The following is a 27,854-nucleotide window of genomic DNA, read 5'->3' as shown; positions in this document are numbered from 1 at the left end:
CTCAAAAAATAAAAATAAAAATAAAAGTCCTTTTCACTACCTTAGTTTTATTGTGAGGATGCCTCTGTGTTTATATTTTGCAGTGATTTATAGAAAACAGTGAGTGACTATTTTTCCTAACATTTACTATTTCGTTTAATTTTATTAATATTACCTTATGTTACTATACCTAGCCATTCTCATTTGAAAACAATTATAGTTAATTTAGTTATTTGAGAACTTTATTACATAAGAGAAACCAGCATGATAGAACTTTTCAAATGGCATTCAGATTCAGCTAATAGCGAGGGTTAAGTTTTTTTGGGTAGAGATTATTTTAAATTGGCTGCCTCTAGAATTACCAGATTAGTAAGCATTTTATTTAAAGCAATGCTGTTTTCAATGAAATTTCTCTCATTTTTACAGGTTGTCTCAGATGATGCCCTGATGCACTGGTTAGATCAGTATAATTCATCTGCAGATACTTGTACTCATGCTTATTGGTTAGTATTTTCGTGTTTCCTACCATGATTTCCAAAATTTAATCGAGATTTAAATGCACCTTCACTCTTTACCGGTGTGTCCATGAATTAACGAACAGATTAAGTATTGCCAGGCATGGTGATTTCCATGAGGAATATTTACTGGACAGTTGTAGACCGGAAACTAAGTTTATATACCTTCTTACTCTTCACTGATGCTTTTTTATTTCCAACCGTTTTCTGGCAGTATGAACATAACTGTCATCCTTTATATTAGAACTTCCTTACTCAGCTGAGTGCAATGACTCACGCCTGTAATCTCAGCGTTTTGGGAGGCCTGGGTAGCCCAATCACCTCAGGGCAGGAGTTCGAGACCAGAATGGCCACCATGATGAAACCGCATCTCTACTTAAAATACAGACATTAACCAGTTGTGGTAGCAGGCGCCTGTAATCCCAGCTACTCAGGAGGCTGAGGCAGGAGTATCATTTGAACACTGGAGGCAAAGGTTGCAGTGAGCTAAAATCATGCCATCGCACTCTAGCCTGGGGGACAAGACTGAAACTCTTTCTCAAAAAAAAAAAAAAAAAAAAGCCAGGTGCAGTGGCTTATGACTGTAATCCCAGCACTTTGGGAGGCCAAGGTGGGCAAATCACCTAGGGTTGGCTATTTGAGACCAGCCTGACCACCAAGACGGAGAAGCCCCGTCTCTACTAAAAATAGAAAATTAGCCGGGTGTGGTGGTGCATGCCTGTAATCCCAGCAACTCAGGAGGCTGAGGCAGTAGAATTGCTTGAACCTGGGAGGTGGAGGTTGCAGTGAGCCAAGATCATGCCACCGCACTCCTGCCTAAGTGACATCGAGACTCTGTCTAAAAAAAAAAATGTTTTAAAACTTTCAAAAGTTAACCTACAAACATTTTCTTTTCTTTTCCTTTTTGAGATAGGTCTTGCTCTGTTGCCCAGGTTGGAGTGCAGTAGCACAATCTTGTCTCACTGCAACCTCTGCCTCCCAGGTTCAAGCGATTCTCCTGCCTCAGCCTCCCAAGTAGCTGGGATTACAGGTGCCTGCCACTACACCCAGCTACTTTTTGTATTTTTAGTAGAGATGTGGTTTCACCATTTTGGCGTGCTGGTCTCCTGACCTTTGTGATTCACCTGCCTGGGCCTTTCAAAGTACTGGCATTACAGGTGTGAGCCACCATGCCCGGTTTGTACAAACATTTTCTAAAACATTTGCACTGGGGACAGTGCTGAGGCTTTTAGCACTTTGGGAGATCAAGAAGGGAGGATTGTTTGAGGCCAGGAGTTTGAGACCAGCCTCCTCAACACAGCAAGACTTCATCTCTGCAAAAAATTGAAAACAAACATTTGTTTTGAATTACAGCAAGAAGATGTCCTGTATGTGTACATTTAACACTGTATATTTATCTTGAATTAGTGCTAACCAGAAGGACATCTTTATTGATGAATTATAAAAATAATTTTAACCATAAAACAAACATTGGTGGCATTTTCCCTTATTCTCGTTTCTTTTTTGTTTGTTTGTTTGTTTCAAAGGGAGTCTAGCTCTGTCACCAGGCAAGAGTGCAGTGCAGTGGCACAGTCTCGGCTGACTGCAACCTCTGTCTCCCAGGTTCAAGCAATTCCCCTGCCTCAGCCTCTTGAGTAGCTGGGACTATAGGCACACACCACCACGCTCGGTTAGTTTTTTGGATTTTAGTAGAAACAGGGTTTCGTCGTGTTGGTTAGGATGGTTTCCATCTCCTGACCTCGGGATCCACCCACCTTGGCCTCCCAAAGTGCTGGGATTATAGGTGTGAGCCACCACGCCCAGCTTTATTTCTTCTTAAATTTAAGTGTAGTCTCTCCCTCCCCTCCAACCACCCTTTTCCATCTCCTCTCTAGATTGCTGAGTCCTTCCCACCAATGTGATTTTAAAACAGTATATTATTAATTTCATAATATAGAAATAACTGGCAGGATCTTTGCCCCTGCCCCTTCGCTTTGCTTCTCTTTCTTTTTTTCTTTTTTTGAGACAGGGTCTCACTCTTGCCCAGGCTGGAGTGGAATGGTACAGTCTCAGCTCACTGCAACTTCCACCTCCCGGGTTCAGGCAATTCTGCCTCAGCTTTCTGAGTAGCTGGGTTTACAGGCGCGTGCCACCATGCCCAGCTAATTTTTGTATTTTTAGTAGAGGCAGGGTTTCACCATCTTGGTCAGGCTGGTCTTAAACTCCTCACCTCGTGATCCACCCGCCTTGGCCTCCCAAAGTGCTGGGATTACAGACGTGAGCCACTGCGCCCGGCCCCTTCTTTTCTTTTATGCAAGTGTTGTTTGTTTTTTCATGGCAGCATCTTTTTTTTTCTTTTTTGAAACCGCGGGCTCGAGTGCAGTGGCACCATCTTGGCTCACTGCAACTTCCTCTTCCCATGTTCAAGCGATTCTCGGGTCACAGCTAACCTGAGTAGCTGGGCTTACAGGCATGAGCCATCACACCCAGCTAATTTTTTTATTTCAGTTGAAATTGGGTTTCTCCCTTTTGGCCAGACTAGTCTTGAACTCCTGGCATCAAGTGATTCACACACGCCTCAGCCTCCCAAAGTGCTGGGGTTACAGGCATGAACCACCATGCCCATTCTTGGCTAATACTTTTTTCTTTTTTTTTTCCCCTGAGACGGAGTTTTGCTCTTGTTACCCAGGCTGGAGTGTAATGGTGTGATCTCGGCTCACAGCAACCTCCACCTCCTGGGTTCAGGCAGTTCTTCTGCCTCAGCCTCCTGAGTAGCTGGGATTACAGGAACACGTCACCATGCCCAGCTAATTTTTTGTATTTTTAGTAGACACCATGTTGACCAGGATGGTCTCGATCTCTTGACCTCGTGATCCACCCACCTCCCTCCCAAAGTGCTGGGATTACAGGCTTGAGCCACCGCGCCTGGCCGGCTAATACTTTTAAATGTTTTGTAGAGATAGCGCCTGGCCATGTTGCCCAGGCTGATCTCAAACTCGGACTCAAGCAGTACTCCCACCTCAGTCTCTCAAAGTGCTACGATTACATGCATGAGCCACCATGCCCAGCTAACAAGATAATTTTATAAACTAGCAATACAAATAATGGATATTAAAATAACAAATCCTTCAACAGTTAGCAAACATGATAAATTCAACCTTTTTTTTTTTTTTTTTCTTTTTTTGAGATGGAGTCTTGCTGTGTCGCCAGGCTGGATGGAGTACAGTGGCACAGTCTTGGCTCACTGCAACCTCCATCTCCCGGGTTCAAGTGATTCCCCTGCCTCAGCCTCCTGAGTAGCTGGGACTACAGGTGTGTGCCACCACACCTGGCTAATATTTATTTATTTATTTATTTATTTATTTTGCATGTTGGTAGAGATGGGGTTTTCACCATGGCCAGGATGGTCTTGATCTCCTGACCTCATAATCCACATGCAGCAGCCTCCCAAAGTGCTGAGATTACAAGCGTGAGGCATTGTGCCCAGCTAATTCAACCCTATAGGGAAGCAGTCCCCTGAAAAAACTGTTCATTCGAAACCTTACCTTAAATTGGAAACCAGTACCTTAAATTGGAAAGGAGAATTCAACATGCCAACAGAATTATAATCTAAGAAATAATAAAGACAAATAATTCCAAAACATTGTTTATTTGAAATTTGCGTCCTGGCACAGTGGCTCACACCTGTAATCCCAGCACTTTGGGAGGCCAAGGTAGGTGGATCATGAGGTCAGGAGATCAGGACCATCCTGGCCAACATGGTGAAACTCCATCTCTACTAAAAATACAAAAATTAGCCAGGCGTAATGTTGCATGCATGTAATCCCAGCTGCTTGGGAGGCTGAGGCAGGAAAATTGTTTGAACCAGGGAGTTGGAGGTTGCAGAGAACCAAGATCGCGCCATTGCACTCCAGCCTGGTGACAGGGAGACTCCATCTCAAAAAAAAAGAAAAAGAAAAAAATTTGATATGACTTCATAAACCTTGTAGGGGGTGTGTATGTGTGTGTACACATATACTGACAAACACTCACATATATGTATTTCCCATTTTTCTTAGGCGTGGCAATTGCAAAAAAGCAAGCTTGGGGTTAGTTTGTGAAATAGGTCTTCGTTGCCGTACATATTATGTATTATGTGGTTCAGTGCTGAGTGTCTGGACAAAAGTTGAGGGTGTTCTAGCATCTGTCAGTGGCACAAACGTGAAAATGCAGATCGTCCGGCTAAGAACGGAAGATGGGCAACGGATAGTAGGTAAGTCTAATTTTTGTTTTGGTTTGAATTGCAGGAAAAAAATCAGATCCTACTTTTTTTCTTACTGCTAATGTCTTAGCTCTATTCCAAATACATCTAACATTTCTTCTGGTAGTGAGTATGGGATCTGTTTATATTTCTTACAAGGTTGAACAGAAGTTAAGACTTCAAACAGACATTGTTGGTTCTGGTTGAAGTTATGATAGTCATCTCTTTGATGGGGTTCTCAGCTGCTCTTGCTCTCCTTCTCTCCTGTTGCTGTCCGTGCAGGCTCCCTGGTGTGAAGACATCTTAGCCTCCAGCCCGGGAGTTCTCTGTTGAGCTAGCTTAAGACTATGGAACTCAAAAGCCACTGTGCACAGAGGATGGCTTGGTGTCCTGCAGGGAGCAAAGGGCAAACGAGGCCAGCTGTTCTCACCATGTGCTCAACTATAGGTGTCCAGTAAGCCGGCCAGCAATTGGACTCTGTTTGCTTATCTTGGTTTAATTTATAGCAGCCTTCCTCTATATTGGCAGTTCATGGGCCAAAGCCAGTCTCTGAACTCTTTTTTTGACACTTGAGTATTGTGGAATGTTGTAGGTTTTCATTTGAATTAATTATTTATTATTATTATTTTTTTTTTTTTTTTTTTTTGAGACTGAGTCTCGCTCTTTGCCCAGGCTGGAGTGCAGTGGTGTGCTGCTATCTCTTTGCAACCTCTTTCACCTGAGTTCAAACAATTCTCATGCTTCAGCCTTCCAAGTAGCTGGGATTACAGGCATTCACCACCATGCCCGGCTGATTTTTGTATTTTTTTAGGAGAGATGGGGTTTCACCATGTTGGCCAGGCTGGTTTCCTGACCTCAAGTGATCTGCCCACCTCAGCCTCCCAAAGTGTTGGGATTACAGGTATGAGTCACTATGCCTGAGCCTCATTTGAATTAATTGCCAACAGGCCGGGAGTGGTGGCTCAGGCCTGTAATCTCAGCACTTTGGGAGGCCGAGGCAGGTGGATCACCTGAGGTTAGGAGTTCAAGACCAGCCTGACCAACATGGTGGTGAAACCCTGTCTTTAAAAAAAAAAAATAATAATTAATTGCCAACATTTAAAAATCAAGAGGCTTCATATAAAAGTCTGGATTTTGGCCAGGTGCAGTGGCTCACGCCTATAATCTTAGCACTTTGGGAGGCTGAGGCAGATGGATCACGAGGTCAAGCGATAGAGAGAAATTCCGCCTCTACTAAAAATACAAAAATTAGCTGGGCATGGTGGCGCGTGCCTGTAGTCCCAGCTACTCGGGAGGCTGAAGCAGGAGAATTGCTTGAACTCAGGAGGCGGAGGTTGCTGTGAGCCGAGATCGCACCATTGCACTCCAGCCTGGGTAACAAGAGCGAAACTTCGTCTCAAAAAAAAAAAAAGTCTGGATTCTAGTTTAGTTAAACAACCATAAAAAAAACACCCCATCAGCTGGGTATGGAGAAGTGCTGGAGGCCAGGGGTTTGCGACCAGCCTAGGCAACACAGCAACACTTTGGCTCTATTTAAAAAAACGCAGTTTATCTGGAACATTGAGCCTTCAATCCCACATGGCAGGAGTTAAAGTTCCCTTAACCAGCACCCAGAGAGTATCCTTTCTAGTTTGCTAGTATCTACTCTTCAGAGTTGCTAGTTAGCATTTGAATTTGCAACTTTTGTTCTGTGGTCTTTGTGGTGCATTAGTACATGTAGAGGTAATATTTGCATGTTTGTGGAGCTTAAAAGATAATAGAAAAGTACTATTTTTGACCTCCTATTCCTTCGGCAAGATGGCATTACACTAAACACGTATGTACGCCTTAGGTATTTATAAGAAATGCTGTTGAAAAATCAGACTACATCTCAATGGGCCATTTCATTTGTTACATAGCCATTTAATTTTTGTGTGAGGTTCTTGCTTATCGAACTTAATATTATGCCTCATTTGGAATCTGCTGTGAAGCTGTACAGTGTGGTTTCTTCTGGACATAACTTTATAAATTGTTGTACTAATTACAGGTTTGATCATTCCGGCAAATTGTGTGTCTCCTCTTGTAAACCTCCTATCAACTTCAGACCAGTCTCAACAGCTTGCAGTCCAACAGAAGCAGCTATGGCAACAGCATCACCCTCAGAGCATCACCAACTTGAGCAACGCGTAAGGAACAGACAGGTTTCAACATGGATGTATCTGAAATGCTGTTGAAGCATATCATTTGCATAAAAATCAGGGACAGTTTCCAAAGAATTATATATTTTTTTCAGTTGTGCTCTCTCTAGTTAGTTTTTTTTTGGGAGTAAGGACAAACCTGGAATAGATAGCAAAACTGAAAATCAGCAGTGCTGATGGTGGTACATATGTCTTTCCTTTTGCTTCTCCCCTGGTACTTCCCATCTGCTTTTACTTTGGGTGAGCAGAGGGGGATGTGTGTGTGCGTGTGTGTCAGTTCGTTTGTGAGTGTGTTAAAGGCTACAGACCACAGTTGGTTTAAAATGCTTGGAACTTCCCAAACTGGCTTTACTTTTATGTTTATACAGTGCTCAGGGTTAACGCAGTACATCCATGCCATTGCTGTGGGAGGTATCCCCGGATGCATGTGTTTTGAGTCTATAAATATAGAAAATATATATTGGTTTCTTTTTCCAACTTAATAGGTTTATTAAAGCATGAGATGAAAAGTTGCATACCATGCATTCAGGTTATTTTCTAATTTTTGTTCTGACAGTGCATGTCTTTGAAAGCATGCGTAAACAAGATTAACACAGAAGTTGAGTAACAGAGAGAAACATTTGTTAGATGTACAGCATTGGTTATTGCATTTTTATAGTGTTTATACCTGGGTATTGCTTCTAACCCTGCAGACCCCTCCTGCTCCTTTTCCTCCCTGCCCTCTGTTTCTGGTCAAGGTAATGAGTACAAACATTTTTCTGTGATAAAACTCTTAAAATTTAATTTTAATGTATTAATAGTATTCCTAATGTGTGCTGCAGAAATGGCTATAAGCCTCTTAAATTTACATTTTCAACTTAAAGGTAGTTTTAGAAGGAAGTACAAATTGGCTTTCATCCTGCAAATAATTGTTTTTTACTTCATTATCTTAATTTGCTTTGTCACTCTTATAAAGGAAACCGTACTTGAGCTGTAGACAATGAGGAAACATTTGAGACTTCTGCTGTATGTTTTTTGTTCCTGTTGTTATTGTTGTTACTCAGTAACTTGAATATTGTTTAATGTGTTGTAAGACATTGTAGAGTTTATCTCAAGCTGTTAAAAATGGTAATGTACAAATGTGAATAGACACTTATCTATATAATATGGGTAAGTTTTGTTTTGCCTATAATAGATGTTTATAAAAACAAGTGAGGGGACAGTTGGTCTTTTTATTTCCTTTTCCTTCTTTCTTTTGCTTGCACAGGTTGCACTATTGAAAAATCGAGATTGTATAAACCTGGTAAAAAGCTGCAAGATGCCAAAATCTTGTAGATGTCAAATAAAAAGTTATTATACTAACAAGAAGTGGACTCACTGGTGACCTTCAGAAGTAGTCTGTAACGGGGACGCTGCAGAACTCGTGTGGTGCCTCAGCATTCCAGTTAGCCTTATAGTTTGGCTTAAAACCTATTGCTAAAATTTGAGATGGCATTGAGGGAAGGGGTAAAATGATAGGACAAGGGGTAAAATGATAGGACTTCGAATGTTTTTCAAGTTGAATTGTTCGCTTTGTTAACTTTGTAAACTTCTTGCAGAATTGGGTGAGATGTGTGTTAGCTGACAGAAACCTGGCAGAAAGCTTAGGGTGTTCATCATTTGTGTCTCCTTTAGCCTGAGTTCGGTTATGTCAAGCTTACCGTAAGTTTTCTTAGTATTTATTTATTCATGGTGCCTAAAAGAGTAAGTTGAAAGTACTTTCTGTTCTTTGGCACATTTTGCCCAGTGGATGCAACTTCTCTCCTCAGTCCAGTTCATATATCTCAGGCAGTGATACATTTTCTCTCCCTTGTTAGGGCCACTAGACCTGGCTGGCAGCCAAGAGCAGCACTGTCCCCACCTTCAGCAGAACTTCTCAGCTCGTGTGTGTTTTTAAAGCAGTAGTCAGCTTCCATCAGCAATGCAGGTGTCCCCCATTCCAGGGGAGGTACAGTCGCTGGACCTGAGGAAGGGAAGAATTACAAATCCCCCTCCAGTGAGACAGAGTGGCAGGATTGGGAAGGATCTTCTCTTGCAGGCTGTTCGCCCAACTCTTCTTTCTGTGTTATGAGGGCATCTTAGTTTTTTATGGTGTTTTCAAAGCAGCGTATACGGATTCCTTAGCATGCAGCTAATTGACATATCCCCATGGCTCATAATGTAATAACGTTTGCTCTGGACTAGGCATTTTTATACACAGGAGCATATGTATCTTAATGTTCTTGTAGAACAGCTTCCCCCACCCCCCCGCCCAATTAAAACAAAAAGGGCTCTGAAAGCCCTCTCAAAGCAGACCTCAAAAAGGCAACCCATGTGAATGGATGGGAGCTGGGGTGCTGCATGCCCAGGCTGGTCATGGTGTGTGCACTTCCCAGAGTTGCACCCACCCCTTCAGGTGGATATCCAACCTTTACACTGTGCTCTTACAAAAGTCAGCAAGTTCGGGTCAGCTACCCTATGAAGCTTCAGTATTCAAGGTCCTCTTCTATTAAAACCCTACTCTTGGCTGGGTGTGGTGGCTCACACTTGTAGTCCCAGCACTTTGGGAGGCTGAGGCAGGCAGATCACTTGAGGCCAAGAGTTCAAGACCAGCCTGGCCAACATGGCGAGACCCCATCTCTACCAAAAAATTAGCCGCTAACTTCTGTAAAATACGTCCATTTATTCCAGGCTCTAAATGCCACACCTGAATCCAGAGGCCTTGTTTAACCTCATGTCCATTTTGCCTCTGCAATGCCTTTTTCTTCTTTTTAGCAATATGGCTCTGAGCACAAAGATTTGATTGGAAATCATGTTAGTGTTTTCAGAGTTTACAGTGTCAGTTGTACTGAAAACCACTTCCAGAGTCTAAAGCAGCTCAGATGTTATTTTTGGGGGAATTAGTGTTCTCCTAATTTAGCAGCCTCCGTACCACAAGGTCTCTATCTGTAGTTACTGAGATTATCCAGATATACTATCGATGATACAAATCCATAGAAGTATTACACATTTCTTTTAACACAACTTGACTAAGAAGCAGATCTGTTAAGCAGTTTTCTTATTCTGCTAAATTGCAGTTAGACACTTCAGTATCTTCTCTTTACATGTGTATATAAATTAGCAGGAACCTGCATCCAAAGCAATGTAGTAGTGTGTGTGTATCTATGTATATTTATTCTAACTCAGCACTTCAGAAGCCTTTTTGAGTTACAACAATAAATCTCTTAGTTTGCTTCCTCTGTAGAGGTAAAAAGTTCTATATTACCAAGCTCCACAGGAATATAATATTTTAGAGGCACAATTTTCTGGCTGTAGCCCCTGGGGCATTCCTTTGCTGGCCTGCATGGGATGCTATTAGAACAATTGTTCGCAGGCAAGAGAAGAAAGGGTACCAGGACAGCATACACAGTTGTAGAATGGGAGCTTTCTTCCTTCTCCCCTCCACTTTCATTTTAGCATGAAAGAAAAAAAGAAAAAAACAATAGATTCGAAATGATTGTTGCATCTCACTTCATGAAAGTAGGGGCAGAAGTTCCCTTTGGATCCTTTTCTTGACAAGCAGTCAAGAGGAAGGTCTTCATAACACACGTACCTGTGTGGTATTCGGTAGTTTCTAAGATTGGTGCTACGTAAGTGTTGCTGTTAGGCTGGGATGCTGTTAATGAACGTTTGGTTAGTTCAGGCCTCCCAGTGGCAAAGGCAGACACTGTGGTGATGAGCATGTACTGACTCCCCTTCTGTGTGACTTCGGTGGCCCTGGGTAATACCACATCGAGGCTTACTGCACTCAGCCCACTTTGCTGCAGAAATGTAGCAAGCCTTCCATGTCTGGGCTACAGCTGAGAGTCAAAACTGTGCAAAAAAAGGTCTCATTGGATGCCAATTGTCTGATACAAATGCAGTGTCTTAAGTGACAGAAACACTCCTAAATACCTGCAACTCAAGCTCGCTGGCATTTTTGTGTGTGTGTGTGTGTGTGTGTGAATACTTGAGACAGAATCCAAAACCCACCCTCTAATTTTATGCTGTAATTATATATATGTACATAAATCTGTATATATAGAAATGTTGAGCTCTTCTGGATTCTGAATGTAAATAATTCTTGTAAATTGGGACTCCGCCCACCTGTTTCTCCCTTTTCCCTCTTTCCTTCAGCTCTATTTATTCTTTTCTTGACTTTCCCATATGGGTCATCTTAGGACTTTTTTTCATTTAGAAAGTATGGGAAACTTTTCATTTAGAAAGTGTTTGTTTCTGTATTTTAGAATTCAGTTTTGCATCTTTGCTGTAGAATTCCTGTCTGTTTTGTGTTAATGGTTTTTAATATGTCTGATTGTGTTTTACATTTTTATTACTATTTTTATTGTGTGCAATGCATCGTACTGGGGCTGTGCACTTGAGTGCTGTTTCTGATACTGTCATTGTATGACTGGTCTTGCTCATTTATGTTGTTCTTTGGAAGCTGTAGTGAGCCTGATGTTTTCACATTTTAAAAAATGCTTCCTGAGACTTCTTTAAGCTCCTCTAACTTCTTCAGTGCATTTGGGATCAAACTTAGCTCTTAGATCAGCAAGCCTGACTTGCTCCTACTTTTGCAATTTTTCAGGCCTGTACCATATTTCTTATCTTTGGCTTCCCACCTGATAGGAAAATCTTGCAGATTTGAAACAGTGGTTTCTGGCCTGCTGTTGCTGCTGAAATCCCTACGTTTATTTAAGAAGTTGGACCTATACCTCTAACCTATAAATAATGAGTAGTTTCCTTTGCAATGAACACAGGTAGTCTGCTGCTGTTAACAACCTGTCGAGGATGTTTATAGCAGGCAGAAGGCAGGCCTGATGCATTATTGGCAGTTGACTTTAGAGAATGTACATTAAGGAACAATTGTCCTCCAAAAGAGAGCCAGGCAACTGCGGAGCCTCCTGGGCTGACTATGTTGGAGGGTTAGACAGGTGTGTGCCCACTGCCGTGCTGGCCCATGGGGTCCCTGAGCAGCTGTGCTCTCCACTCTTGTATTGGTGAGTGGATCTTGACTACATCAGTCAGAAGCCTAGAAGCGGAGATAGATGGAGGCATTTTTAGTAATTTGAGTTGGGAAGACCTGGACGGCTTATGAAAATGGTGGTGATAAGCATCCGGGAAGCAGACATTGGGTTGTTCACAATTTTGCACCCTGCAAGAAAATGTTCCTCTGTAACTTTCAGGGAGGATTGCTGTGAGCCTCTCTGGGGCCTTTCATTCATGTACAAGTTTCATTCATTGCTATTCAACTTGGTAGACTTGGTGAAAATGTAAAAGCATTCTGCATTTGGATCAGTCTTGGGAACTAAATTTGTCGTGAATTGGGGCCTGTCACAGATTGCCTCCAGTGTGAATCCCCCACTCAGACCCTCTTTGCTTAGCCTCCCTCTGGAGCCCATGGGGAAGCTGCACTGTGGTTGGCAGTGGGGCCATCTGGGCTGCAGCAATGTGGCAGGGCACAGTCCACCAAGCCTGCGTCTCAGTGCAGGGTTGAACAAGGGAAGAGGCAGGAAAAGTTGGTTCTTTTTGGTACTTAAAATTCAGGCATTCTCCAGAGTGAAGGCCACTCTGCAGGCCCCTGGTGAGAACCTGCCTGGCTTTTCCATTGCAGGCCCCTAACCAGTACCCTGCCCTTGTGGCCCATTTGTGCCTGGGCAGCTGTTTCTGGCCAGCAGACACTGAAGGCCTTTTTGCTATGACAGTATTTATGGCACTGAAGAAGATAAAGAAGCTTGAGCCCTCTTTCTGACTCCCACTTTATGGGACAGAGAGAGCTTTTTTTCTACATAGCACATTGCAGTCTTACCGCTATCAGAAAAATATCCTGTTCATGGTTTATACTGATATTTGCAAACTACTGATATGATTTTTCAATAACCACTTGTATCTTCCATCGTCCATGAGAGGTGGGAAGAGGTACACTGTATCTCTGCAATAAAACTTTGACCAGGTTCTACCTCCTCTGAGCAAAGGATACTTTTCTATGTAGGCGTAGATTGTTCTCCTTTCCTAATCTGACATGGTGCATCTGGAGACAACATCTGATGGAATCCAAAGACAACTTGAAGCAAAGGTGGATGTCAGCTCTTGGTTTGTTTTCATTTCGTTCTCTTTTTTTAAAGTCTCCCTTTTGCTATGGCTCCTGCTGTGGAGTATCCATCAGCGTATGAAGGGTCCGCCCTGTTCCAGTGATACTGCACTGCTGCATCCAGCTTTTCGTGGGAACACAGTACCAAGCATCTGGAATTGATTATCCCAAACATTTTTGATATGTAACTTAAAAATTTGGTCTCATGCAATAAAAATGTACTGGCTGCATTTTAGCAAGGTTTACTCTTGCAAGTGAAAATGATCAACCGTGAAGCATAACAAATTCTGTATTTAGTTTTTGTTGTTGTGGTTTTTGTTTTGTTTTTTGTTTTTGTAAGATTCTTAAATAAATTAAATAAGAGTCACTGGTTGTGCTTTCTTTGTCTGGATGCTGTCTTTGCAGATCTCATGGACGTCTTCATAGTGTCTTTATAAAAGTGTTAAGTGCTATCACTGTGCCTTTGCAGATGGCACAGACACTGAGGGAGCCAGCCAGGGTGGGGTGGTACCCAGGCCAGGTGCAGTGTGTGGGCCCGGAGTGGGCTGCTGTCTCAGACTGCCGCGGAAGGCGTTGGAAGGGAGAAAGGGGTGGGATGCAAGTGGATATCTGAGCAGCATTTACTGCATGGCTTGTCTGGGAGCTTCTCTGTGATGTTGGAAATACTTTGGAGAGTCTAGGCCCTGTGACTCACTCCTGTAATCCCAGCACTTTGGGATGCTGAGGCAGATGGATCAAGAGGTCAGGAGTTCAAGACCAGCCTGGCCAAGATGGCGAAACCCCATCTCCTAAAAGAAAACACAAAAATTAGCCAGTCGTGGTGGCACACACCTGTTATCACAGCTGCCCGGGAGGCTGAGAGGCAGGAGAATCACTTGAACCCAGGAGGTGGAGGTTGCAGTAAGCTGAGATCGCTCCATTGCACTCTATCTAGCCTGTGTTCTAGAGCAAGACTCCATCTCAGAAAAAAAAAAAAAGACTAAAAGGAATACTGGGAGAATCATATTCAGTTTGTAGCCTAATGTACATAAGGGTATTAATAGTGTTAATGTTTAGGGGGGATTTAACCTCCCAAATATATGAAATAGTTGAGGATGGAGGACCAAGTGAAAAGTGAGTGTTTTAACTACAATTTGACCAAATATTTATGTGTTGAGCTTGAAAACTGAAAAACAGGTTTTTAAATTTATAACCTTAGTAAATTGGGTATTGGCTAGGCGCAGTGGCTGACTCCTGTAATCCCAGCACTTTGGGAGGCCCAGGCAGGCAGATCACCTGAGGTTAGGAGTTCAGGACCAGCCTGGCCAACATGGTGAAATCCCGTCTCTACTAAAAATAGAAAAAAGTTAGCTGGGGGAGACAGCAGGCGCCTGTAATCCTAGCTACTCAGGAGGCTGAAGTAGGTAAATAATAAATTGGGTACTAACTTGTTTTTGTTTTGTTTTTTGAAACAGAGTCACTATTGCCTAGGCTGGAGTGCAGTGGTGTGATCTCAGCTCACTGCCATCTCTGCATCCCGGGTTCAAGTGATTCTTCTGCCTCACCCTCCCAAGTAGCTGGGATTACAGGTACCCGCCATCTCTCCCACTAACTTTCTGTATTTTTAGTAGAGACGGGGTTTCACCATGTTGGCCAGGCTAGTCTCAAAACTCCTGACCTGAGGTGATTTGCCCGCCTTGGCCTCCCAAAGTGATGGGACTACAGGTGTAAACCACTGCACCCTGCTGGGTATTAATTTGAATAAGAAATAATGGCCAGTCCAGGTGGCTCACGCCTATAATCCCAACACTTTGGGAGACCAAGGTGGGCGGATCATGAGGTCAGGAGTCCAAGACCAGCCTGGCCAATATGGTGAAACCTCTACTAAAAATACAGAAATTTAGCTGGGTGTGGTGGCATGTTCCTGTAGTCCCAGCTACTTGGGAGGCTGAGGCAGGAGAATTGCTTGAATCCGGAGGCAGAGGTTGCAGTGAGTCAAGATCACGGCACTGCACTCCAGCCTGGCATCAGTGAGACTTCATCTCAAAAAGGCCATGTGCAGTGGCTCACACCTGTAATCCCAGCACTTTGGGAGGCCAAGGAGGGGGGATCACTTGAGGCCAGGAGTTTGAGCCCAGCCTGGCCAACATGGTGAAACCCTGCTTCTACAGAAAATAGAAAAAAATTAGCCAGGCATGGTGCCATGTGCTTGTTGTAGTCCCAGCTACTTGGGAGGCTGAGGGGCAGGAAGATTGCCTGAGCTGGGAAGGTGGAGGCTGCAGTGACTCATTTTTACCCGCTGCACTCCAGCCTGGGTGACAAAGACCTGTCTTAGGGGAGGAAAAAGAAAGAGCAAACTGGATTGGCCCCCTTGTGTTTTGCTGTTCCAGGCTGCTTTGACCTTCCCTCAGGGTTTTGTTCTGTGGTCTGTTTCTGCTTCACCTTGGGTTGGCCTGGGACTGCGCTCTGTTGACATTTGGGCTGGGTCATTCTTTCCTGTGGGGGTCCCCTGGGCACTGTGGGATGTCGAGCAGCACCCCTGGCTTCCACCCACAGATGACAGGGGCACACATCATCCCCACATTTGTAACAACCCAAAATGTCTCCGGACATTAGCAAATGTCTCCTAGAGGCAAAATCAACCCTGGTTGAGAATCACTGCTCTAGGCAAAGTAGTCATAGTGGAGAAAGCTGATGTGTGTGTGTGCGCCTGTGTATGTGTGTGTACACGTGCATGTGTGGTTTGTTTTTTTTTTTTTTGCATGTGTGGTTTTTACATAGAACAAGCCTCATGAACAAAGGGCACCACCCCCGAGATACAGAAAATACAAATGGGGTTTGGTGTATGTACAATACAATTAGCTGGCTGGGGTTTGGTGTATGTACAATACAATTTCCATAAGTATGAATATTTATCAGCTAGTCATTTGAGAGCATGATGTAAAGAAGCCATCTGTGGAGGCCTTTATGAGAGAGAAGAGGCTAAAAGAAATGTGCAGAATGCTTATTTTTAGAGTCCAATTCTCAGCAAGTTGGCTTCATCCTCTAAAGCTGCCCACTCTGGGTGGTAAGTACCTTACTGGGTTAAGAGAGGCAAGTGCCACATTATTGGGTCCAAATCATCATCATCTTTTTTTTTTTTTTTGAGACAGAGTTTCACTCTTGTCACTCAGGCTGGAATGAAGTGGTGCGATCTCAGCTCACTGCAACCTCTGCCTCCCAGGTTCAAGCGATTCTCCTGCCTCAACCTCCTACACTACAGGTGCCTGCCACCATGCCCAGCTAATGTTTGTATTTTTTAGCAGAAATGGGGTTTCACTATATTGGTCAGGCTGGCCTTGAACTCCCGACCTCAGGTGATCCCACCTGCCTCAGCCTCCCAAAGTACTGGGATTACAGGTGTTAGCACCACACCCAGGTTATGTTACTTTTTTGATTGACCATTTCCTGTACCTACCAGCACATGACAGAAGACAACAGGCAGGTGAGAATACACAGTGAAAATTGTTTTTCTTTCTGCTCCTGCCACCCTGCCCCTGGCCCCTTTCCAAGGAATGTTTCTCCATTTCTTCAGTGTCCCTTCTTGGGAAACTTTAGAGAGCAATTTTTTTTTTCTTTTTTTGCAACAGGGTCTTACTCTGTTGCCCAGGCCGGAGTACAGTGGCACAATCATGGCTTACTACAACCTTGACCTCCTGGCCCCAAGAGATCGTCCTGCCTCTCAGCCTCTCGAGTAGTTGGGACTACAGGTACACACCCCCATGCCTGGCTAATGTTTTTGTATTAAAAGATTTCTAGGATGGGGTCTTGCTGTGTTACCCAGGCTGGTCTTGAACTCCTGGGCTCAAGCGAACCTCTGGCCTCAGCCTGAGCTACTGCACCCAGCCAGTGTAAATTCTTAGGAGTCACAAAAAATGCTTGAACTTACGTTGCTCACCTTTGGTTTTGGGTAAGATCAGTTTTCACAAAGATCGATGTGCAAGCCTTTAATGACTGGAGAAACCACCACCATGTGGTTGTAGGAAGCTCAACAGCAGGAAGCTGAAAGTCAGGTGTTCTGTGAAGATGCCTCCTAGTCTTAGGAACGAGAGGTCCCTGCAGTCTTTCATCTCCTCTGCTAGATACAGGTAACTTAGCAAAGCTCTAAATTCCTGCATTGATGCTGGATTTCGGTTTAGCTTTCTGTTCCCACAGTTTGTACTTTTTTTGTATATGTCTTATTTGGCAGTATTGATATGAAGATAGGTTTATTACGTCCTCAAATGTCCTATTTTTTTCCCCTGCCTATAGGGAAACAGGCTTAAGAAACAAACTTGTGGCGGGGCGTGGTGGCTCACGCCTGTAATCCCAGCACTTTGGGAGGCTGAGGCGGGCGGATCACCTGAGGACATGAGTTCATGACCAGCCTGGCCAACAAGCTGAAACCCTGTCTCTACGAAAAATACAAAAAATTAGCTGGGTGTGGTGGCAGGCGCCTGTAATCTCAGCTACTCGGGAGGCGGAGGCAGAAGAATTGCTTGAAACCAGAGGGTGAAGGTTGCAGTGAGCTGAGAACACACCACTGCACTCCAGCCTGAGCAACAAGAGCAAGACTCCGTCTTAAAAAAAGAAAGAAACTTGTGTGGACTAAAACGGATTGGCAAACTATGGCCTGTGGGTTACGTCCAGCCACCACCTGCTTTTCATTGGCTTTGCAAGCTGAGAAAGGTTTTGAGAACATTTTTAAGTGGTTGGAAAAAATAAAAAGAATATTTTTTAACGTGACAAATGCGTGAAATTCAAATTTTAGTGTCCATAAATAAAGTTTTATTGGAACACAGCCATGCCCATTCTCTTATGTATTGTCTCTGGCAGCGTTAGAGCTACGACAGTACTGTTGCATAGTTACAGAGCCTATATGGCCTACAAAGCCTGAAGTATTAATACTTGCGTTCCAACCCTTTATGTAAAAGGCTTGCCAGCTCCTGGTCTAAAAACAAAAATAATGGCAGAAAGAAAACTAATAATTAGGGCTGGAAATGGTGGCTCATGCCTATAATCCCAACACTGGGAGGCCAAGGCGGATGGATTGCTTGAGACCAGGAGTTCAAGACCAGCCTGGGCAACATAGGAAGACCCCCTATCAATACAAAAAATAAAAACGGGCATGGTGGCTTACACTTGTGGTCCCAGCTACTCAGGAGGCTGAGGTAGGAGGATCTTGTGAGCTCAGGATGTAAAAACAAAAAATAAGAATTTTTTTTTTTTTTTTTTTAGTAGAGACGGGGTTTCACCTCAGTCAGGGTGGTTTTGAACTCCTGACCTTAGGTGATCCACCCACCTCAGCCTCCCAAAGTGCTAGGATTATAGGCGTGAGCCACCATGCCCAGCCAAAAGCATTTCTTTAGAAAGACTGGTCTCTTTCTTTTTTTTTTTTTTTTTTTGAGATGGAGTCTCGTACTACCACCAGGCTGTAGTGCAGTGGCTCAATCTCAACTCACCGCAATCTCTGCCTCCTGGGTTCAAGCAATTCTCCTGCCTCAGCCTCCTGAGTAGCTGGGAATACAGGCATGCGCCACCACGCCCAGATAATTTTTTTGTATTTTTAGTAGAGGTGGGTTTCACCATGTTGGCCAGGATGGTCTTGATCTCCTGACCTCATGATCTGCCTGCCTCAGCCTCCCAAAGTGCTGGGATTACAGGCGTGAGCCACCGCACCCAAATACCTTTTTTTTTTTTTTACAGGCGTAGACCCCTGATCATAGCCCATGTTGATAAAAGGGATGGGTGTATGTTCCAAGTACACAAACCACATGGGAATCAGTAACTGTGAGGTCTTAGTCATAATGCTTCATCCACAGCTTTTTAGGCTGTCAGATGATGGGTCTGGCCACCTACATGACTAGTTGTTTTTTTTTTTTTTTTTTTGAGACAGATTCTCATTCTGTCACCCAGGCTGGAGTACAGTGGTGTGATCTTGGCTCACTGCAACCTCCGCCTCCCAGGTTCAAGCAGTTTTCCTGCCTCAACCTGAGTAGCTGGGACTACAGGCATATGCCACCATGCCTGACTAATTTTTGTATTTTTTGCAGAGATGGGGTTTCACTATCTTGGTCAGGTCTTGAACTACTGACTTCATGATCCACACACTTCATCTGCCCAAAGTGCTGGGATTACAGGTGTGAGCCACCACACCCGGCTTATGACTAGATTCTTACATCAGTGGTCTTCAAACCTTTTTGGTCACATATTCCAGATATAGAAGATTTCTGGACCAGGTACAGTGGCCCATACCTGTAATCCCAGCACTTTGAGAGGCTGAGGTGGGTGGATCATGAGGTCAGAGGCTTGAGACCAGCCGGCCATCATGGTGAAGCCCCGTCTCTACTTAAAAATACAAAAATTAGCCGGGCATAGTGGCACACACCTGTAATCCCAGCGACCTAAGAGGCTGAGGCAGAAGAATCGCTTGAACCCGGGAGGCGGAGGTTGCCATGAGCTGAGAGCACGCCATTGCATTCCAGCCTGGGCAACAAGAGCAAGACTCCATCTCAGAAATAAATAAATAAACAAAATAAATAAATAAAGATTAGGTGGACATAGTGGAGCATGCCTGTAGTCCCAGCTACTTGGGAGGCTGAGGCAGGAGAATCACTTGAATCTGGGAGGCAGAAGTTGCAGTGAGCCAAGATTGCGCCACTGTACTCCAGCTTGGGCAACAGAGCTAGACTCCATCTAAAAAAAAAAAAAAAAAGGCGGGGGGGTCAGGCACAGTGGCTCCCAGCACTTTGGACGGCCAAGGTAGGTGGATCACCTGAGGTTGGGAGTTTGAGACCAGCCTGACCAACATGGAGAAAACTTGTCTCTACTAAAAATACAAAATTAGCCAGGCATGGTGGTGAATGCCTGTAATCACAGCTACTCAGGAGGCTGAGGCAGGAGAATCACTTGAACCCAAGAGACAGAGGTTGTGGTGAGCTGAAATCATGCCACTGCACTCCATCCTGGGCAACAAAGCGAGAGTCCATCTCAAAAAAAAAAAAAAAAAGATTTCTGGGCTGGGCGTGGTGGCTCACGCTTATAATCTCAGTACTTTGGGAGGCCGAGGTGGGAGGATCTCGAGCCCAGGAGTTCAAGACCAGCCCGGACAACATGGCAAGAGCCCATCTCTACAAAAATGCAAAAATTAGTTGGGTGTAGTGGTGCACACCTGTAGTCCCAGCTACTCAAGAGGCGGGGGTGGGAGGATTTTTTGAGCCAGGGAGGCAGAGGCTGCAGTGAGCCGAGATAGTGCCGTGCACTCCAGCCCAGGTGACAGAGCAAGGGACACTGTCTAAAGAAAAAAAGTTTCCAGGGCATACCTCCACCTCTAGTATTGCTTATGAATTTACTTATAAGCTATAGTGGGCTACTGTCCTGAAATGGACGCTGTATACCCCACATAAATAGAATCTCTACTGTTCCCTCCTGTGGGTCACCTTTCTCACCCCCTGGTGAAGGCACAGCCCATATTGGAGCTGATTGCTTCAGTCTTGGAATCAGTTCCAGAATAATTTAAGGGCTTTCTCTCTTTTTTTTTTTGGAGCCTGAGTCTCATTCTGTTGCCCAGGCTGGAGTGCAGTGGCACAATCTCCGCTCACTGCAACCTCTGCCTCCCAGGTTCAAGCGATTCTCCTGCTTCAGCCTCCCAAGTAGCTAGGATTACAGGCACGTGCTACTGCGCCCAGAAAATTTTTGTATTTTTAGTAGAGCCAGGTTTCACCATACTGGCCAAGCTGGTCTTGAACTCCTGACCTTGTGATCCCCCTGCCTCAGTCTCTCAAAGTGCTGAAATTGTGTGAGCCATCAAGCCTGGCCTGGGCTTTTTTTGTTTGTCTGACACAGGGTTTTATGTGTTGCCCATGCTGGAGTGCAGTGGTGTGACCTCAGCCCACTACCACCTCCACCTCCCAGGTCGAACTGATCATCCCGCCTCACTCTCCCGAGTAGCTGGGATTACAGGCATGTGCCAGCATGCTCAGCTAATTTTTGTGTTTTTGGTAGAGACAGGGTTTTGCCACATTGCTCAGGCTGGTCCAAAACTCCTGAGCCTAAGTGATTTATACACTTTAGTCTCCCAAAGTACTGAGATGTCAGGCGTGAGCCACTGCTCCTGGCCAAGTGCTGGTGTTGTTAGAGAAAATGGCACATGCGTTACCTATCTTCTAAGGACATGAAGTGTTGAGAGAATTCTTAGTGATCCAGCCTATCAAGCCTCCCTGATCTTACAGATGAAACTAAGACCTAAGGAGGTCAGACAAATTCTCTGAGGCCTAAAGAAGTAAGGTTTATGGTAGATCTGGAACTAAAGCTTGTGTTTCCTGATGTTCATGCTACCCTCATTCCCTGGGCTTCCTTCTCTCGCCACTGACCTGCTTGCTCCCTCCCTGGTAAACCACTCTGTGAAATAGCCATTGAACCAGTCAAGAACAACTCTAGGCCAGGCACAGTGGCTCACGTCTGTTATCCCATCACTTTGGGAGGCGGAGGCTGGAAAATTGCTTGAGCCCAGGAATTCAAGATCTGCCTGGGCAACATGGTAGAATCCCATCTCTACTAAAATTACAAAAATTAGCCGGGCATGGTGGAGCACGCTAGTAGTCCCAGCCACTCTAGAGGCTGAGATACCAGAATGGCTTGAACCTGTGAGGCAGAAGCTACAGTGAGCCAAGATTGTGCCACTGCTTTCAAGCCTGAGCAACAGAGCGAGACCCTAGAAAAAGGAGGATGGGCCTGTAACCCCAGCACTTTGGGAAGCCGAGGCGGGCGGATCACCTGAGGTCGGGAGCTTGAGACCAGCCTCACCAACATGGAGAAACCTTGTCTCTACTAAAAATACAAAGTTAGCTGGGTGTGGTCACACACGCCTGTAATCCCAGCTCCTTGGGAAGCTGAAGTAGGAGAATCGCTTGAACCTGGGAGGTGGAGGTTGCAGTGAGCCAAGATTGCGCTGTTGCACTCGTGGGCAACAAGAGCAAAACTCCATCTTAAAAAAAAAAGGAAAAAGGATTTGACTGTCAGTGCTCATGATGGCTCACGCCTGTAATCCCAGCACTTTGAGAAGCCAAGGCGGGTGGATCACCTGAGGTCAGTAGTTCAAGCCTAGCCTGGCAAACATGGTGAAACCTGGTCTCTCCTAAAAATACAACAGTTAGCTGGGTATAGTGTTGCATACCTGTAATTCCAGCTACTTGGGAGGCTGGGGCAGGAGAATTGCTTGAACCTGGGAAGCAGATGTTGCAGTGAGCCGAGATCACGCCACTGGACGAGAGAGTGAGACTTTGTCTCAAAAAAGAAAACCTTTTGACAAAGTCCAACAACCTTACATATTCAAAATATTCAACAAACTAGGAATAGAAGGGAACTTCCAGAGTTGGGCGCGGTGGCTCACACCTGTAATCCCAGCACTTTGGGAGGCCGAAGCAGGTGGATCACAAGGTCAAGAGATCGAGACCATCCTGGCCAACGTGGTGAAACCCCGTCTCTATTAAAAATACAAAAAATTAGCTGGGCATGGTGGCGCGTGCCTGTAATCCCAGCTACTCAGGAGGCTGAGGCAGGAGAATTGCCTGAACCCAGGAGGGGGAGGTTGTGGTGAGCTGAGATCGCGCCATTGCACTCCAGCCTGGGTAACAAGAGCGAAACGCTGTCTCAAAAAAAAAAAAAAAAAATCAACAAACTAGGAATATAAGGGAACTTCCAGAGCTGGGCATGGTGGCTCATGCCTGTAATCCCAGCACTTTGGGAGGCTGAGGCAGGCAGATCACTTGCGGTCAGGAGTTCGAGACCAGCGCAGCCAACATAGTGAAACCCCATCTCTACTAAAAATACCAAAAAATTATCCAGGCTTGGTGGTGGGCACCTGTAATCTCAGCTACTTGGGAGGCAGAGGCAGAATTGCTTGAACCCAGGAGGTGGAGGTTGCAGTGAGCTGAGACTATGCCACACTACATTCCAGCCTGGCAACAGAGACTCTGTCTAAGAAAACACAGAAGGGAACTTCCTTAAAGAAATCTATGGAAAGCCCACAACTAACATCATACTTAGTGATGAAAAGCTGTTATCTTTCCCCCTAGGATCAAGCACAAGACAAGGATCTCTCCTCTCCCCACTTCTATTCACTATTGTACTGGAGGTTCTAGTTCAAGTAATTAGACAAGAAAGAGACATAAAAGATACCTAATTTGAAAAAGAAGTAAACTATTTGCAGATGATGTGATGTTATATATTGAAAACACCAAAAATCCAAACACACAAACTGTTAGAACCAACAAGTGAGTTCAGGAAAGTTGTAGGAGACAAGATCAATATACAAAAATCTGCTGTATTTCTATACACTAGCAATGAACAATAAAAAACAAATTGGCCGGGCACAGTGGCTCACACCTGTAATCCCAGCACTTTGGGAGGCCAAGGCAGGCAGATCATGAGGCCAGGAGTTAGAGACCAGCCTGGCCAACATGGTGAAACCCTGCCTCTACTAAAAATAGAAAAAGTTATCGGGAGAGGTGGTGGGTGCCTGTAATCCCGGCTACTCGGGAGGCTGAGGCAGGAGAATCACTTCCCAGGAGGCAGAGGTTGCAGTGAGCCTAGATCATGCCATTGCACCCCAGTCTGGGCGACAGGGCGAGGCACTGTTTCAAAAAAAAAAAAAAAAAAAAAAAAGGGGAAAAAGTAAAAGGCCACTTGCCATTGCTCACGCCTGTAATCCCAGCACTTTGGGAAGCCAAGGTGGGCAGATCACGAGGTCAAGAGATCGAGAGCATCCTAGCCAACATAGTGAAAACCTGTCTTTACTAAAAATCTAAAAATTAGCTGGGTGTGATGGTGTGTGCTACTCAGGAGGCTGAGGCAGGAGAATCGCTTGAATCGGGAAGCAGGGGTTGCAGTGAACCGAGCTCTCGCCATTGCACTCCAGCCTGGGTGAATGAGTGAGACTCGATCTCAAAAAAACAAAAACAAAACTTCTATTTACAATAGCATCCAAAATAATGAAATATTTAGAAATAAACAAAAAATAAAGGCAGTATGCTGAAAACTATAGAACATTGTTGAAGTTAAAAAAATTAAATAAGACCTAAAATTATGAAAGGAGATCCTGTATTCATGGATTAGAAGACAAAATTGCAATTAAAATAGCAATACTCCCTAAATAAACACACAGATTCAATACAAGCTCATCAAAATTCCAATTGTTTTTTTTTTTTTTAGACAGGGATAAACTGATCCTAAAACTCATATGGAAATAAACGCAAGTAACCCAAAATAGCCAAAAACAGTCTCGAAAAAGAACAAAGTTGCGGGCCGGACGTGGTGGCTCAAGCCTGTAATCCCAGCACTTTGGGAGGCCGAGGCGGGTGGATCACGAGGTCAAGAGATCGAGACCATCCTGGTCAACATGGTGAAACCCCGTCTCTACTAAAAATACAAAAAATTAGCTGGGCATGGTGGCGCATGCCTGTAATCCCAGCTACTCAGGAGGCTGAGGCGGGAGAATTGCCTGAACCCAGGAGGCGGAGGTTGCGGTGAGCCGAGATCGCGCCATTGCACTCCAGCCTGGGTAACAAGAGCGAAACTCCGTCTCAAAAAAAAAAAAAAAAGAACAAAGTTGGAAGTCATACTTCCCAATTTCAAAACTTACTATAAAGCTACAGAAATCGAGGCAGCATGGTACTGGTACAAGGATAAGTAAGTTCAACAACAACAAAGGATAAACAAGTTGACAAGTGGGATGGAATCGAGAGGCTGGAAATACACTGTCACTGTATTGTTGGAAATCAGTTCAGAGGCTGAAATACACATCAACTGATTTCCAACAAGGGCGTCAAGACAATTCAGTGAAGGAATAGTTTTTTAAACAAAATGTGCTGAGAGAACTGGATATCCACATGTAAAGAAAGAGTTCAGATCCATCTTGAACGTTATACAAAAATTAACTAAAAATGCTTTGGGAGGCTGAGGCGGGCAGATCACCTGAGGTCAGGAGTTCAAGACCAGCCTGGCCAACATGGTAAAACCCTATCTCTACAAAAATACAAAAACTAGGCTGGGCGCTGTGGTGGCTCATGCCTGTAATCCCAGCACTTTGGGAGGCCAAGGCAGGCAGATCATGAGGTCAGGAGATCAAGACTATCCTAGCCAATATGGTGAAACCCTGTCTCTACTAAAAATTTAAAAATTAGCTGGGCATGGTGGTACATGCCTATAGTCCTAGCTACTCAGGAGGCTAAGGCAGGAGAATTGCTTGAACCCAGAAGATGGAGGTTGCAGTGAGCCAAGATCATGCCACTGTACTCCAGCCTGGTGACAGACTGAGACTCTGTCTCAAAAAAAAAAAAAAAAAAAAAAAAATTAGCTGGGCATGACTGTGGGTGCCTGTAATCCCAGCTACTCAAGAGGCTGAGGTGGGAGAATTTCTTGAATTCAGCAGGCAGAGGTTTCAGTGAGCCAAGATCAAGCCATTGCATTCCAGCCTGGGCAACAGGGTAAGACTGTGTCTTTTAAAAAAAAAAAAAAAAAGCCAGGTGTGGTGGCTCACACCTGTAATCCCAGCACTTTGGGAGGCCGAGGTGGGTGGATCACCTGAGGTCAGGAGTTCCAGACCAGCCTGGCTAACATGGTGAAACCCTGTCTTTACTAAAAATAATAATAAAAAAAATTAGCTGGGTATGGTGGCGGGCACCTGTAATCCCAGTTACTTGGGAGGCTGAGGCAGGAGAATTGTTTGAACCCTGGATGCAGAGGTTGCAGTGAGCCAAGATCGTGCCATTGCACTCCAGCTTGGGCGACAGAGTGAGACTTAGTCTCAAAAATTAAAAAGAAAAAGAAAAAAAAATGGATCAAAGACCTAAATGTAAGAACAAAAACTATAAAACTCTTTTTTTTTGAGACGGAGTTTCACTGTCGTTACCCAGATTGGAGTGCAATGGCAAGATCTCGGCTCACCAAAACCTCTGCCTCCTGGGTTCAAGCAATTCTCCTGCCTCAGCCTCCGGAGTAGCTGGGACTACAGGCATGCACCACCATGCCCAGCTAATTTTTATATTTTTAGTAGAGACGGGGTTTTACCATGTTGACTAGAATGGTCTCGATCTCTTGACCTCGTGATCCACCCTCCTCGGCCTCCCAAAGTGCTGGGATTATAGGCATGAGCCACCGTGCCCAGCCTATAAAACTTTTTAAATAAAATGGGTGATACCGGGTAGGTGGCTCATGCCTATAATCCCAGCACTTTGGGAGGCTGAGGCGGGAAGATTATGAGGTCAGGAGTTTGAAACCAGCCTGGCCAGCATAATGAAACCAGGTTTCTACTAAAAATACAAAAAAAATTAGCTGGGCCTTGGTGGTGCACGCCTGTGGTCCCAGCTACTATGAAGGCTGAGGCAGGAGAATTGCTTAAACCCAGGAAGCGGAGGTTGCAGTGAGCTGAGATCATGCCACTGTTTTCCAGCCTGGTGACAGAGGGAGACTCCATCTTAAAAAAAAAAAAAAAAAAAATGCGTGCAGTTGCAGTTACTATGGAAAGCAGTTTGGCAGTTCCTCAAAAAGTGAAAAAAGAGTCATTATTTGACTCACCAACTCCATTCCTGAGTATAAACCCAAAGGAAGTGAAAACATTCTCACAAAAGCTTGTACACAAATGACTATGGCAGCATTCTTCATCATAGCCATCATAGCCAAAAAGCAGAAACAACTCAAATGTAAACCAACTGATTAGTGGATAAAGCAAGTGCAGTACATTCGTATGATGGAATAGTGTTCAGAGGAAAGCATCGCTGCAGTGCTACCTGCTACAGCGCGCATGACCTTGAAACACGTATGCCAAGTGGAAGAAGCCAGACACAGGACGATGCAGCATATCCTCGTATTTCCATTCAATGTCCTGAATAGGAAATCCACGTAAATTAGTAGTTGCCTAAAGCTGGAGAGAATGAGAAGTGACTACTACTGGGTTTGGAGTTTATTTTTATTTATTTATTTATTTATTTATGAGACAGAGTCTTGCTTTGTCGCCCAGGCTGGAGTGCAGTGGTGAGATCTTGGCTCACTGCAACCTCCGCCTCCCAGGTTCAAGTGATTCTCCTGCCTCTGCCTCCCAAGTAGCTGGGATTACAGGCTTGAGCCACCACGCCCGGCCTTTTTTTTTTTTTTTCTTTTTTTTAATGATTAATGGATGTTTTATTTAGGCAGGAATGCATATAGTCATCATTGCGAGATTTAATATGAGAGTCTAAATATTCGATCCAATTTTCCTTCCCAGATAAGTTTTTCTTTCCTATCCTTGTCAGTTTTCAAAATATAATACCAGATGAGGTGCCAAATCCAAACACAGCTCCCATGAGTGAGTTTTTAGGAGTGAGTCTGAAATTAGGATAGACATTTGTTGTTCTTGCATGGGTCCAATGAACCAAGGCAGGATTTTCGACAGGTCCTCTGCAGTTGGGGTTGTTGTACTGAAGCAGGTACTCTCGTTTCAGCCGGGCTCTAGTGGCCAACCGCTCGACTTGTGCCCGCCGGGTTTCCAAAGATATGTTTATACTTTGGGAAGGACATCTAGGCGACCCAAGGCACAACTGCACCTGCGCAATTCTCCAGCCTGTATTCTTAGTAGAGGATGAGGCGGGCAGATCATGAGGTCAGGAGTTTGAGACCAGCCTGACCAACATAGTGAAACCCTGTCTCTACTAAAAATACAAAAATTAGCTGGGTGTGGTGGTGCCCTCTTGTAATCTCAGCTACTCACGAGGCCGAGGCAGGAGAATTGCTTGAACCCTCGAGGTGGAGGTTGCTCTGAGAGATTGCACCTTTCCACTCCAGCCTGGGCCACAGAGCAAGACTCAATCTCAAAAAAATAAAAATAA

The 27,854-nt window shown here is 44.5% G+C and overlaps 1 protein-coding gene across 26 annotated transcripts in view; it reads left to right on the top strand.

The window, feature by feature from the left end:
* SBNO1 (strawberry notch homolog 1) overlaps positions 1–17,403 on the top strand; it is an 81,218-nt gene extending 63,815 nt beyond the window's left edge. For 18 of the 26 annotated variants that reach the window (XM_078337637.1, XM_054239068.2, XM_054239066.2 and 15 more), the window contains 6 exons: positions 406–482; positions 4,532–4,725; positions 6,740–6,878; positions 16,605–16,724; positions 16,998–17,102; positions 17,266–17,335. In XM_078337637.1, the coding sequence (XP_078193763.1) occupies positions 406–482; positions 4,532–4,725; positions 6,740–6,878; positions 16,605–16,724; positions 16,998–17,102; positions 17,266–17,320 (690 nt within the window). In that variant the 3' untranslated portion in view covers positions 17,321–17,335. Of the gene's footprint in view, positions 1–405; positions 483–4,531; positions 4,726–6,739; positions 13,364–14,450; positions 14,482–16,127; positions 16,174–16,604; positions 16,725–16,997; positions 17,103–17,265 lie in introns of those variants that run through there. The other 8 variants (XM_078337636.1, XM_078337635.1, XM_009004853.5 and 5 more) reach the window with 5 other exon arrangements.
* Positions 17,404–27,854: the final 10,451 nt, after the last annotated feature.

This window comes from Callithrix jacchus, chromosome 9 (genome assembly GCF_049354715.1).
Source record: "Callithrix jacchus isolate 240 chromosome 9, calJac240_pri, whole genome shotgun sequence".
Classification (NCBI taxonomy): domain Eukaryota; kingdom Metazoa; phylum Chordata; class Mammalia; order Primates; family Cebidae; genus Callithrix; species Callithrix jacchus.
Note: the sequence above shows the minus strand (reverse complement) of the source record. Positions and strands in the feature narration are given on the sequence as shown.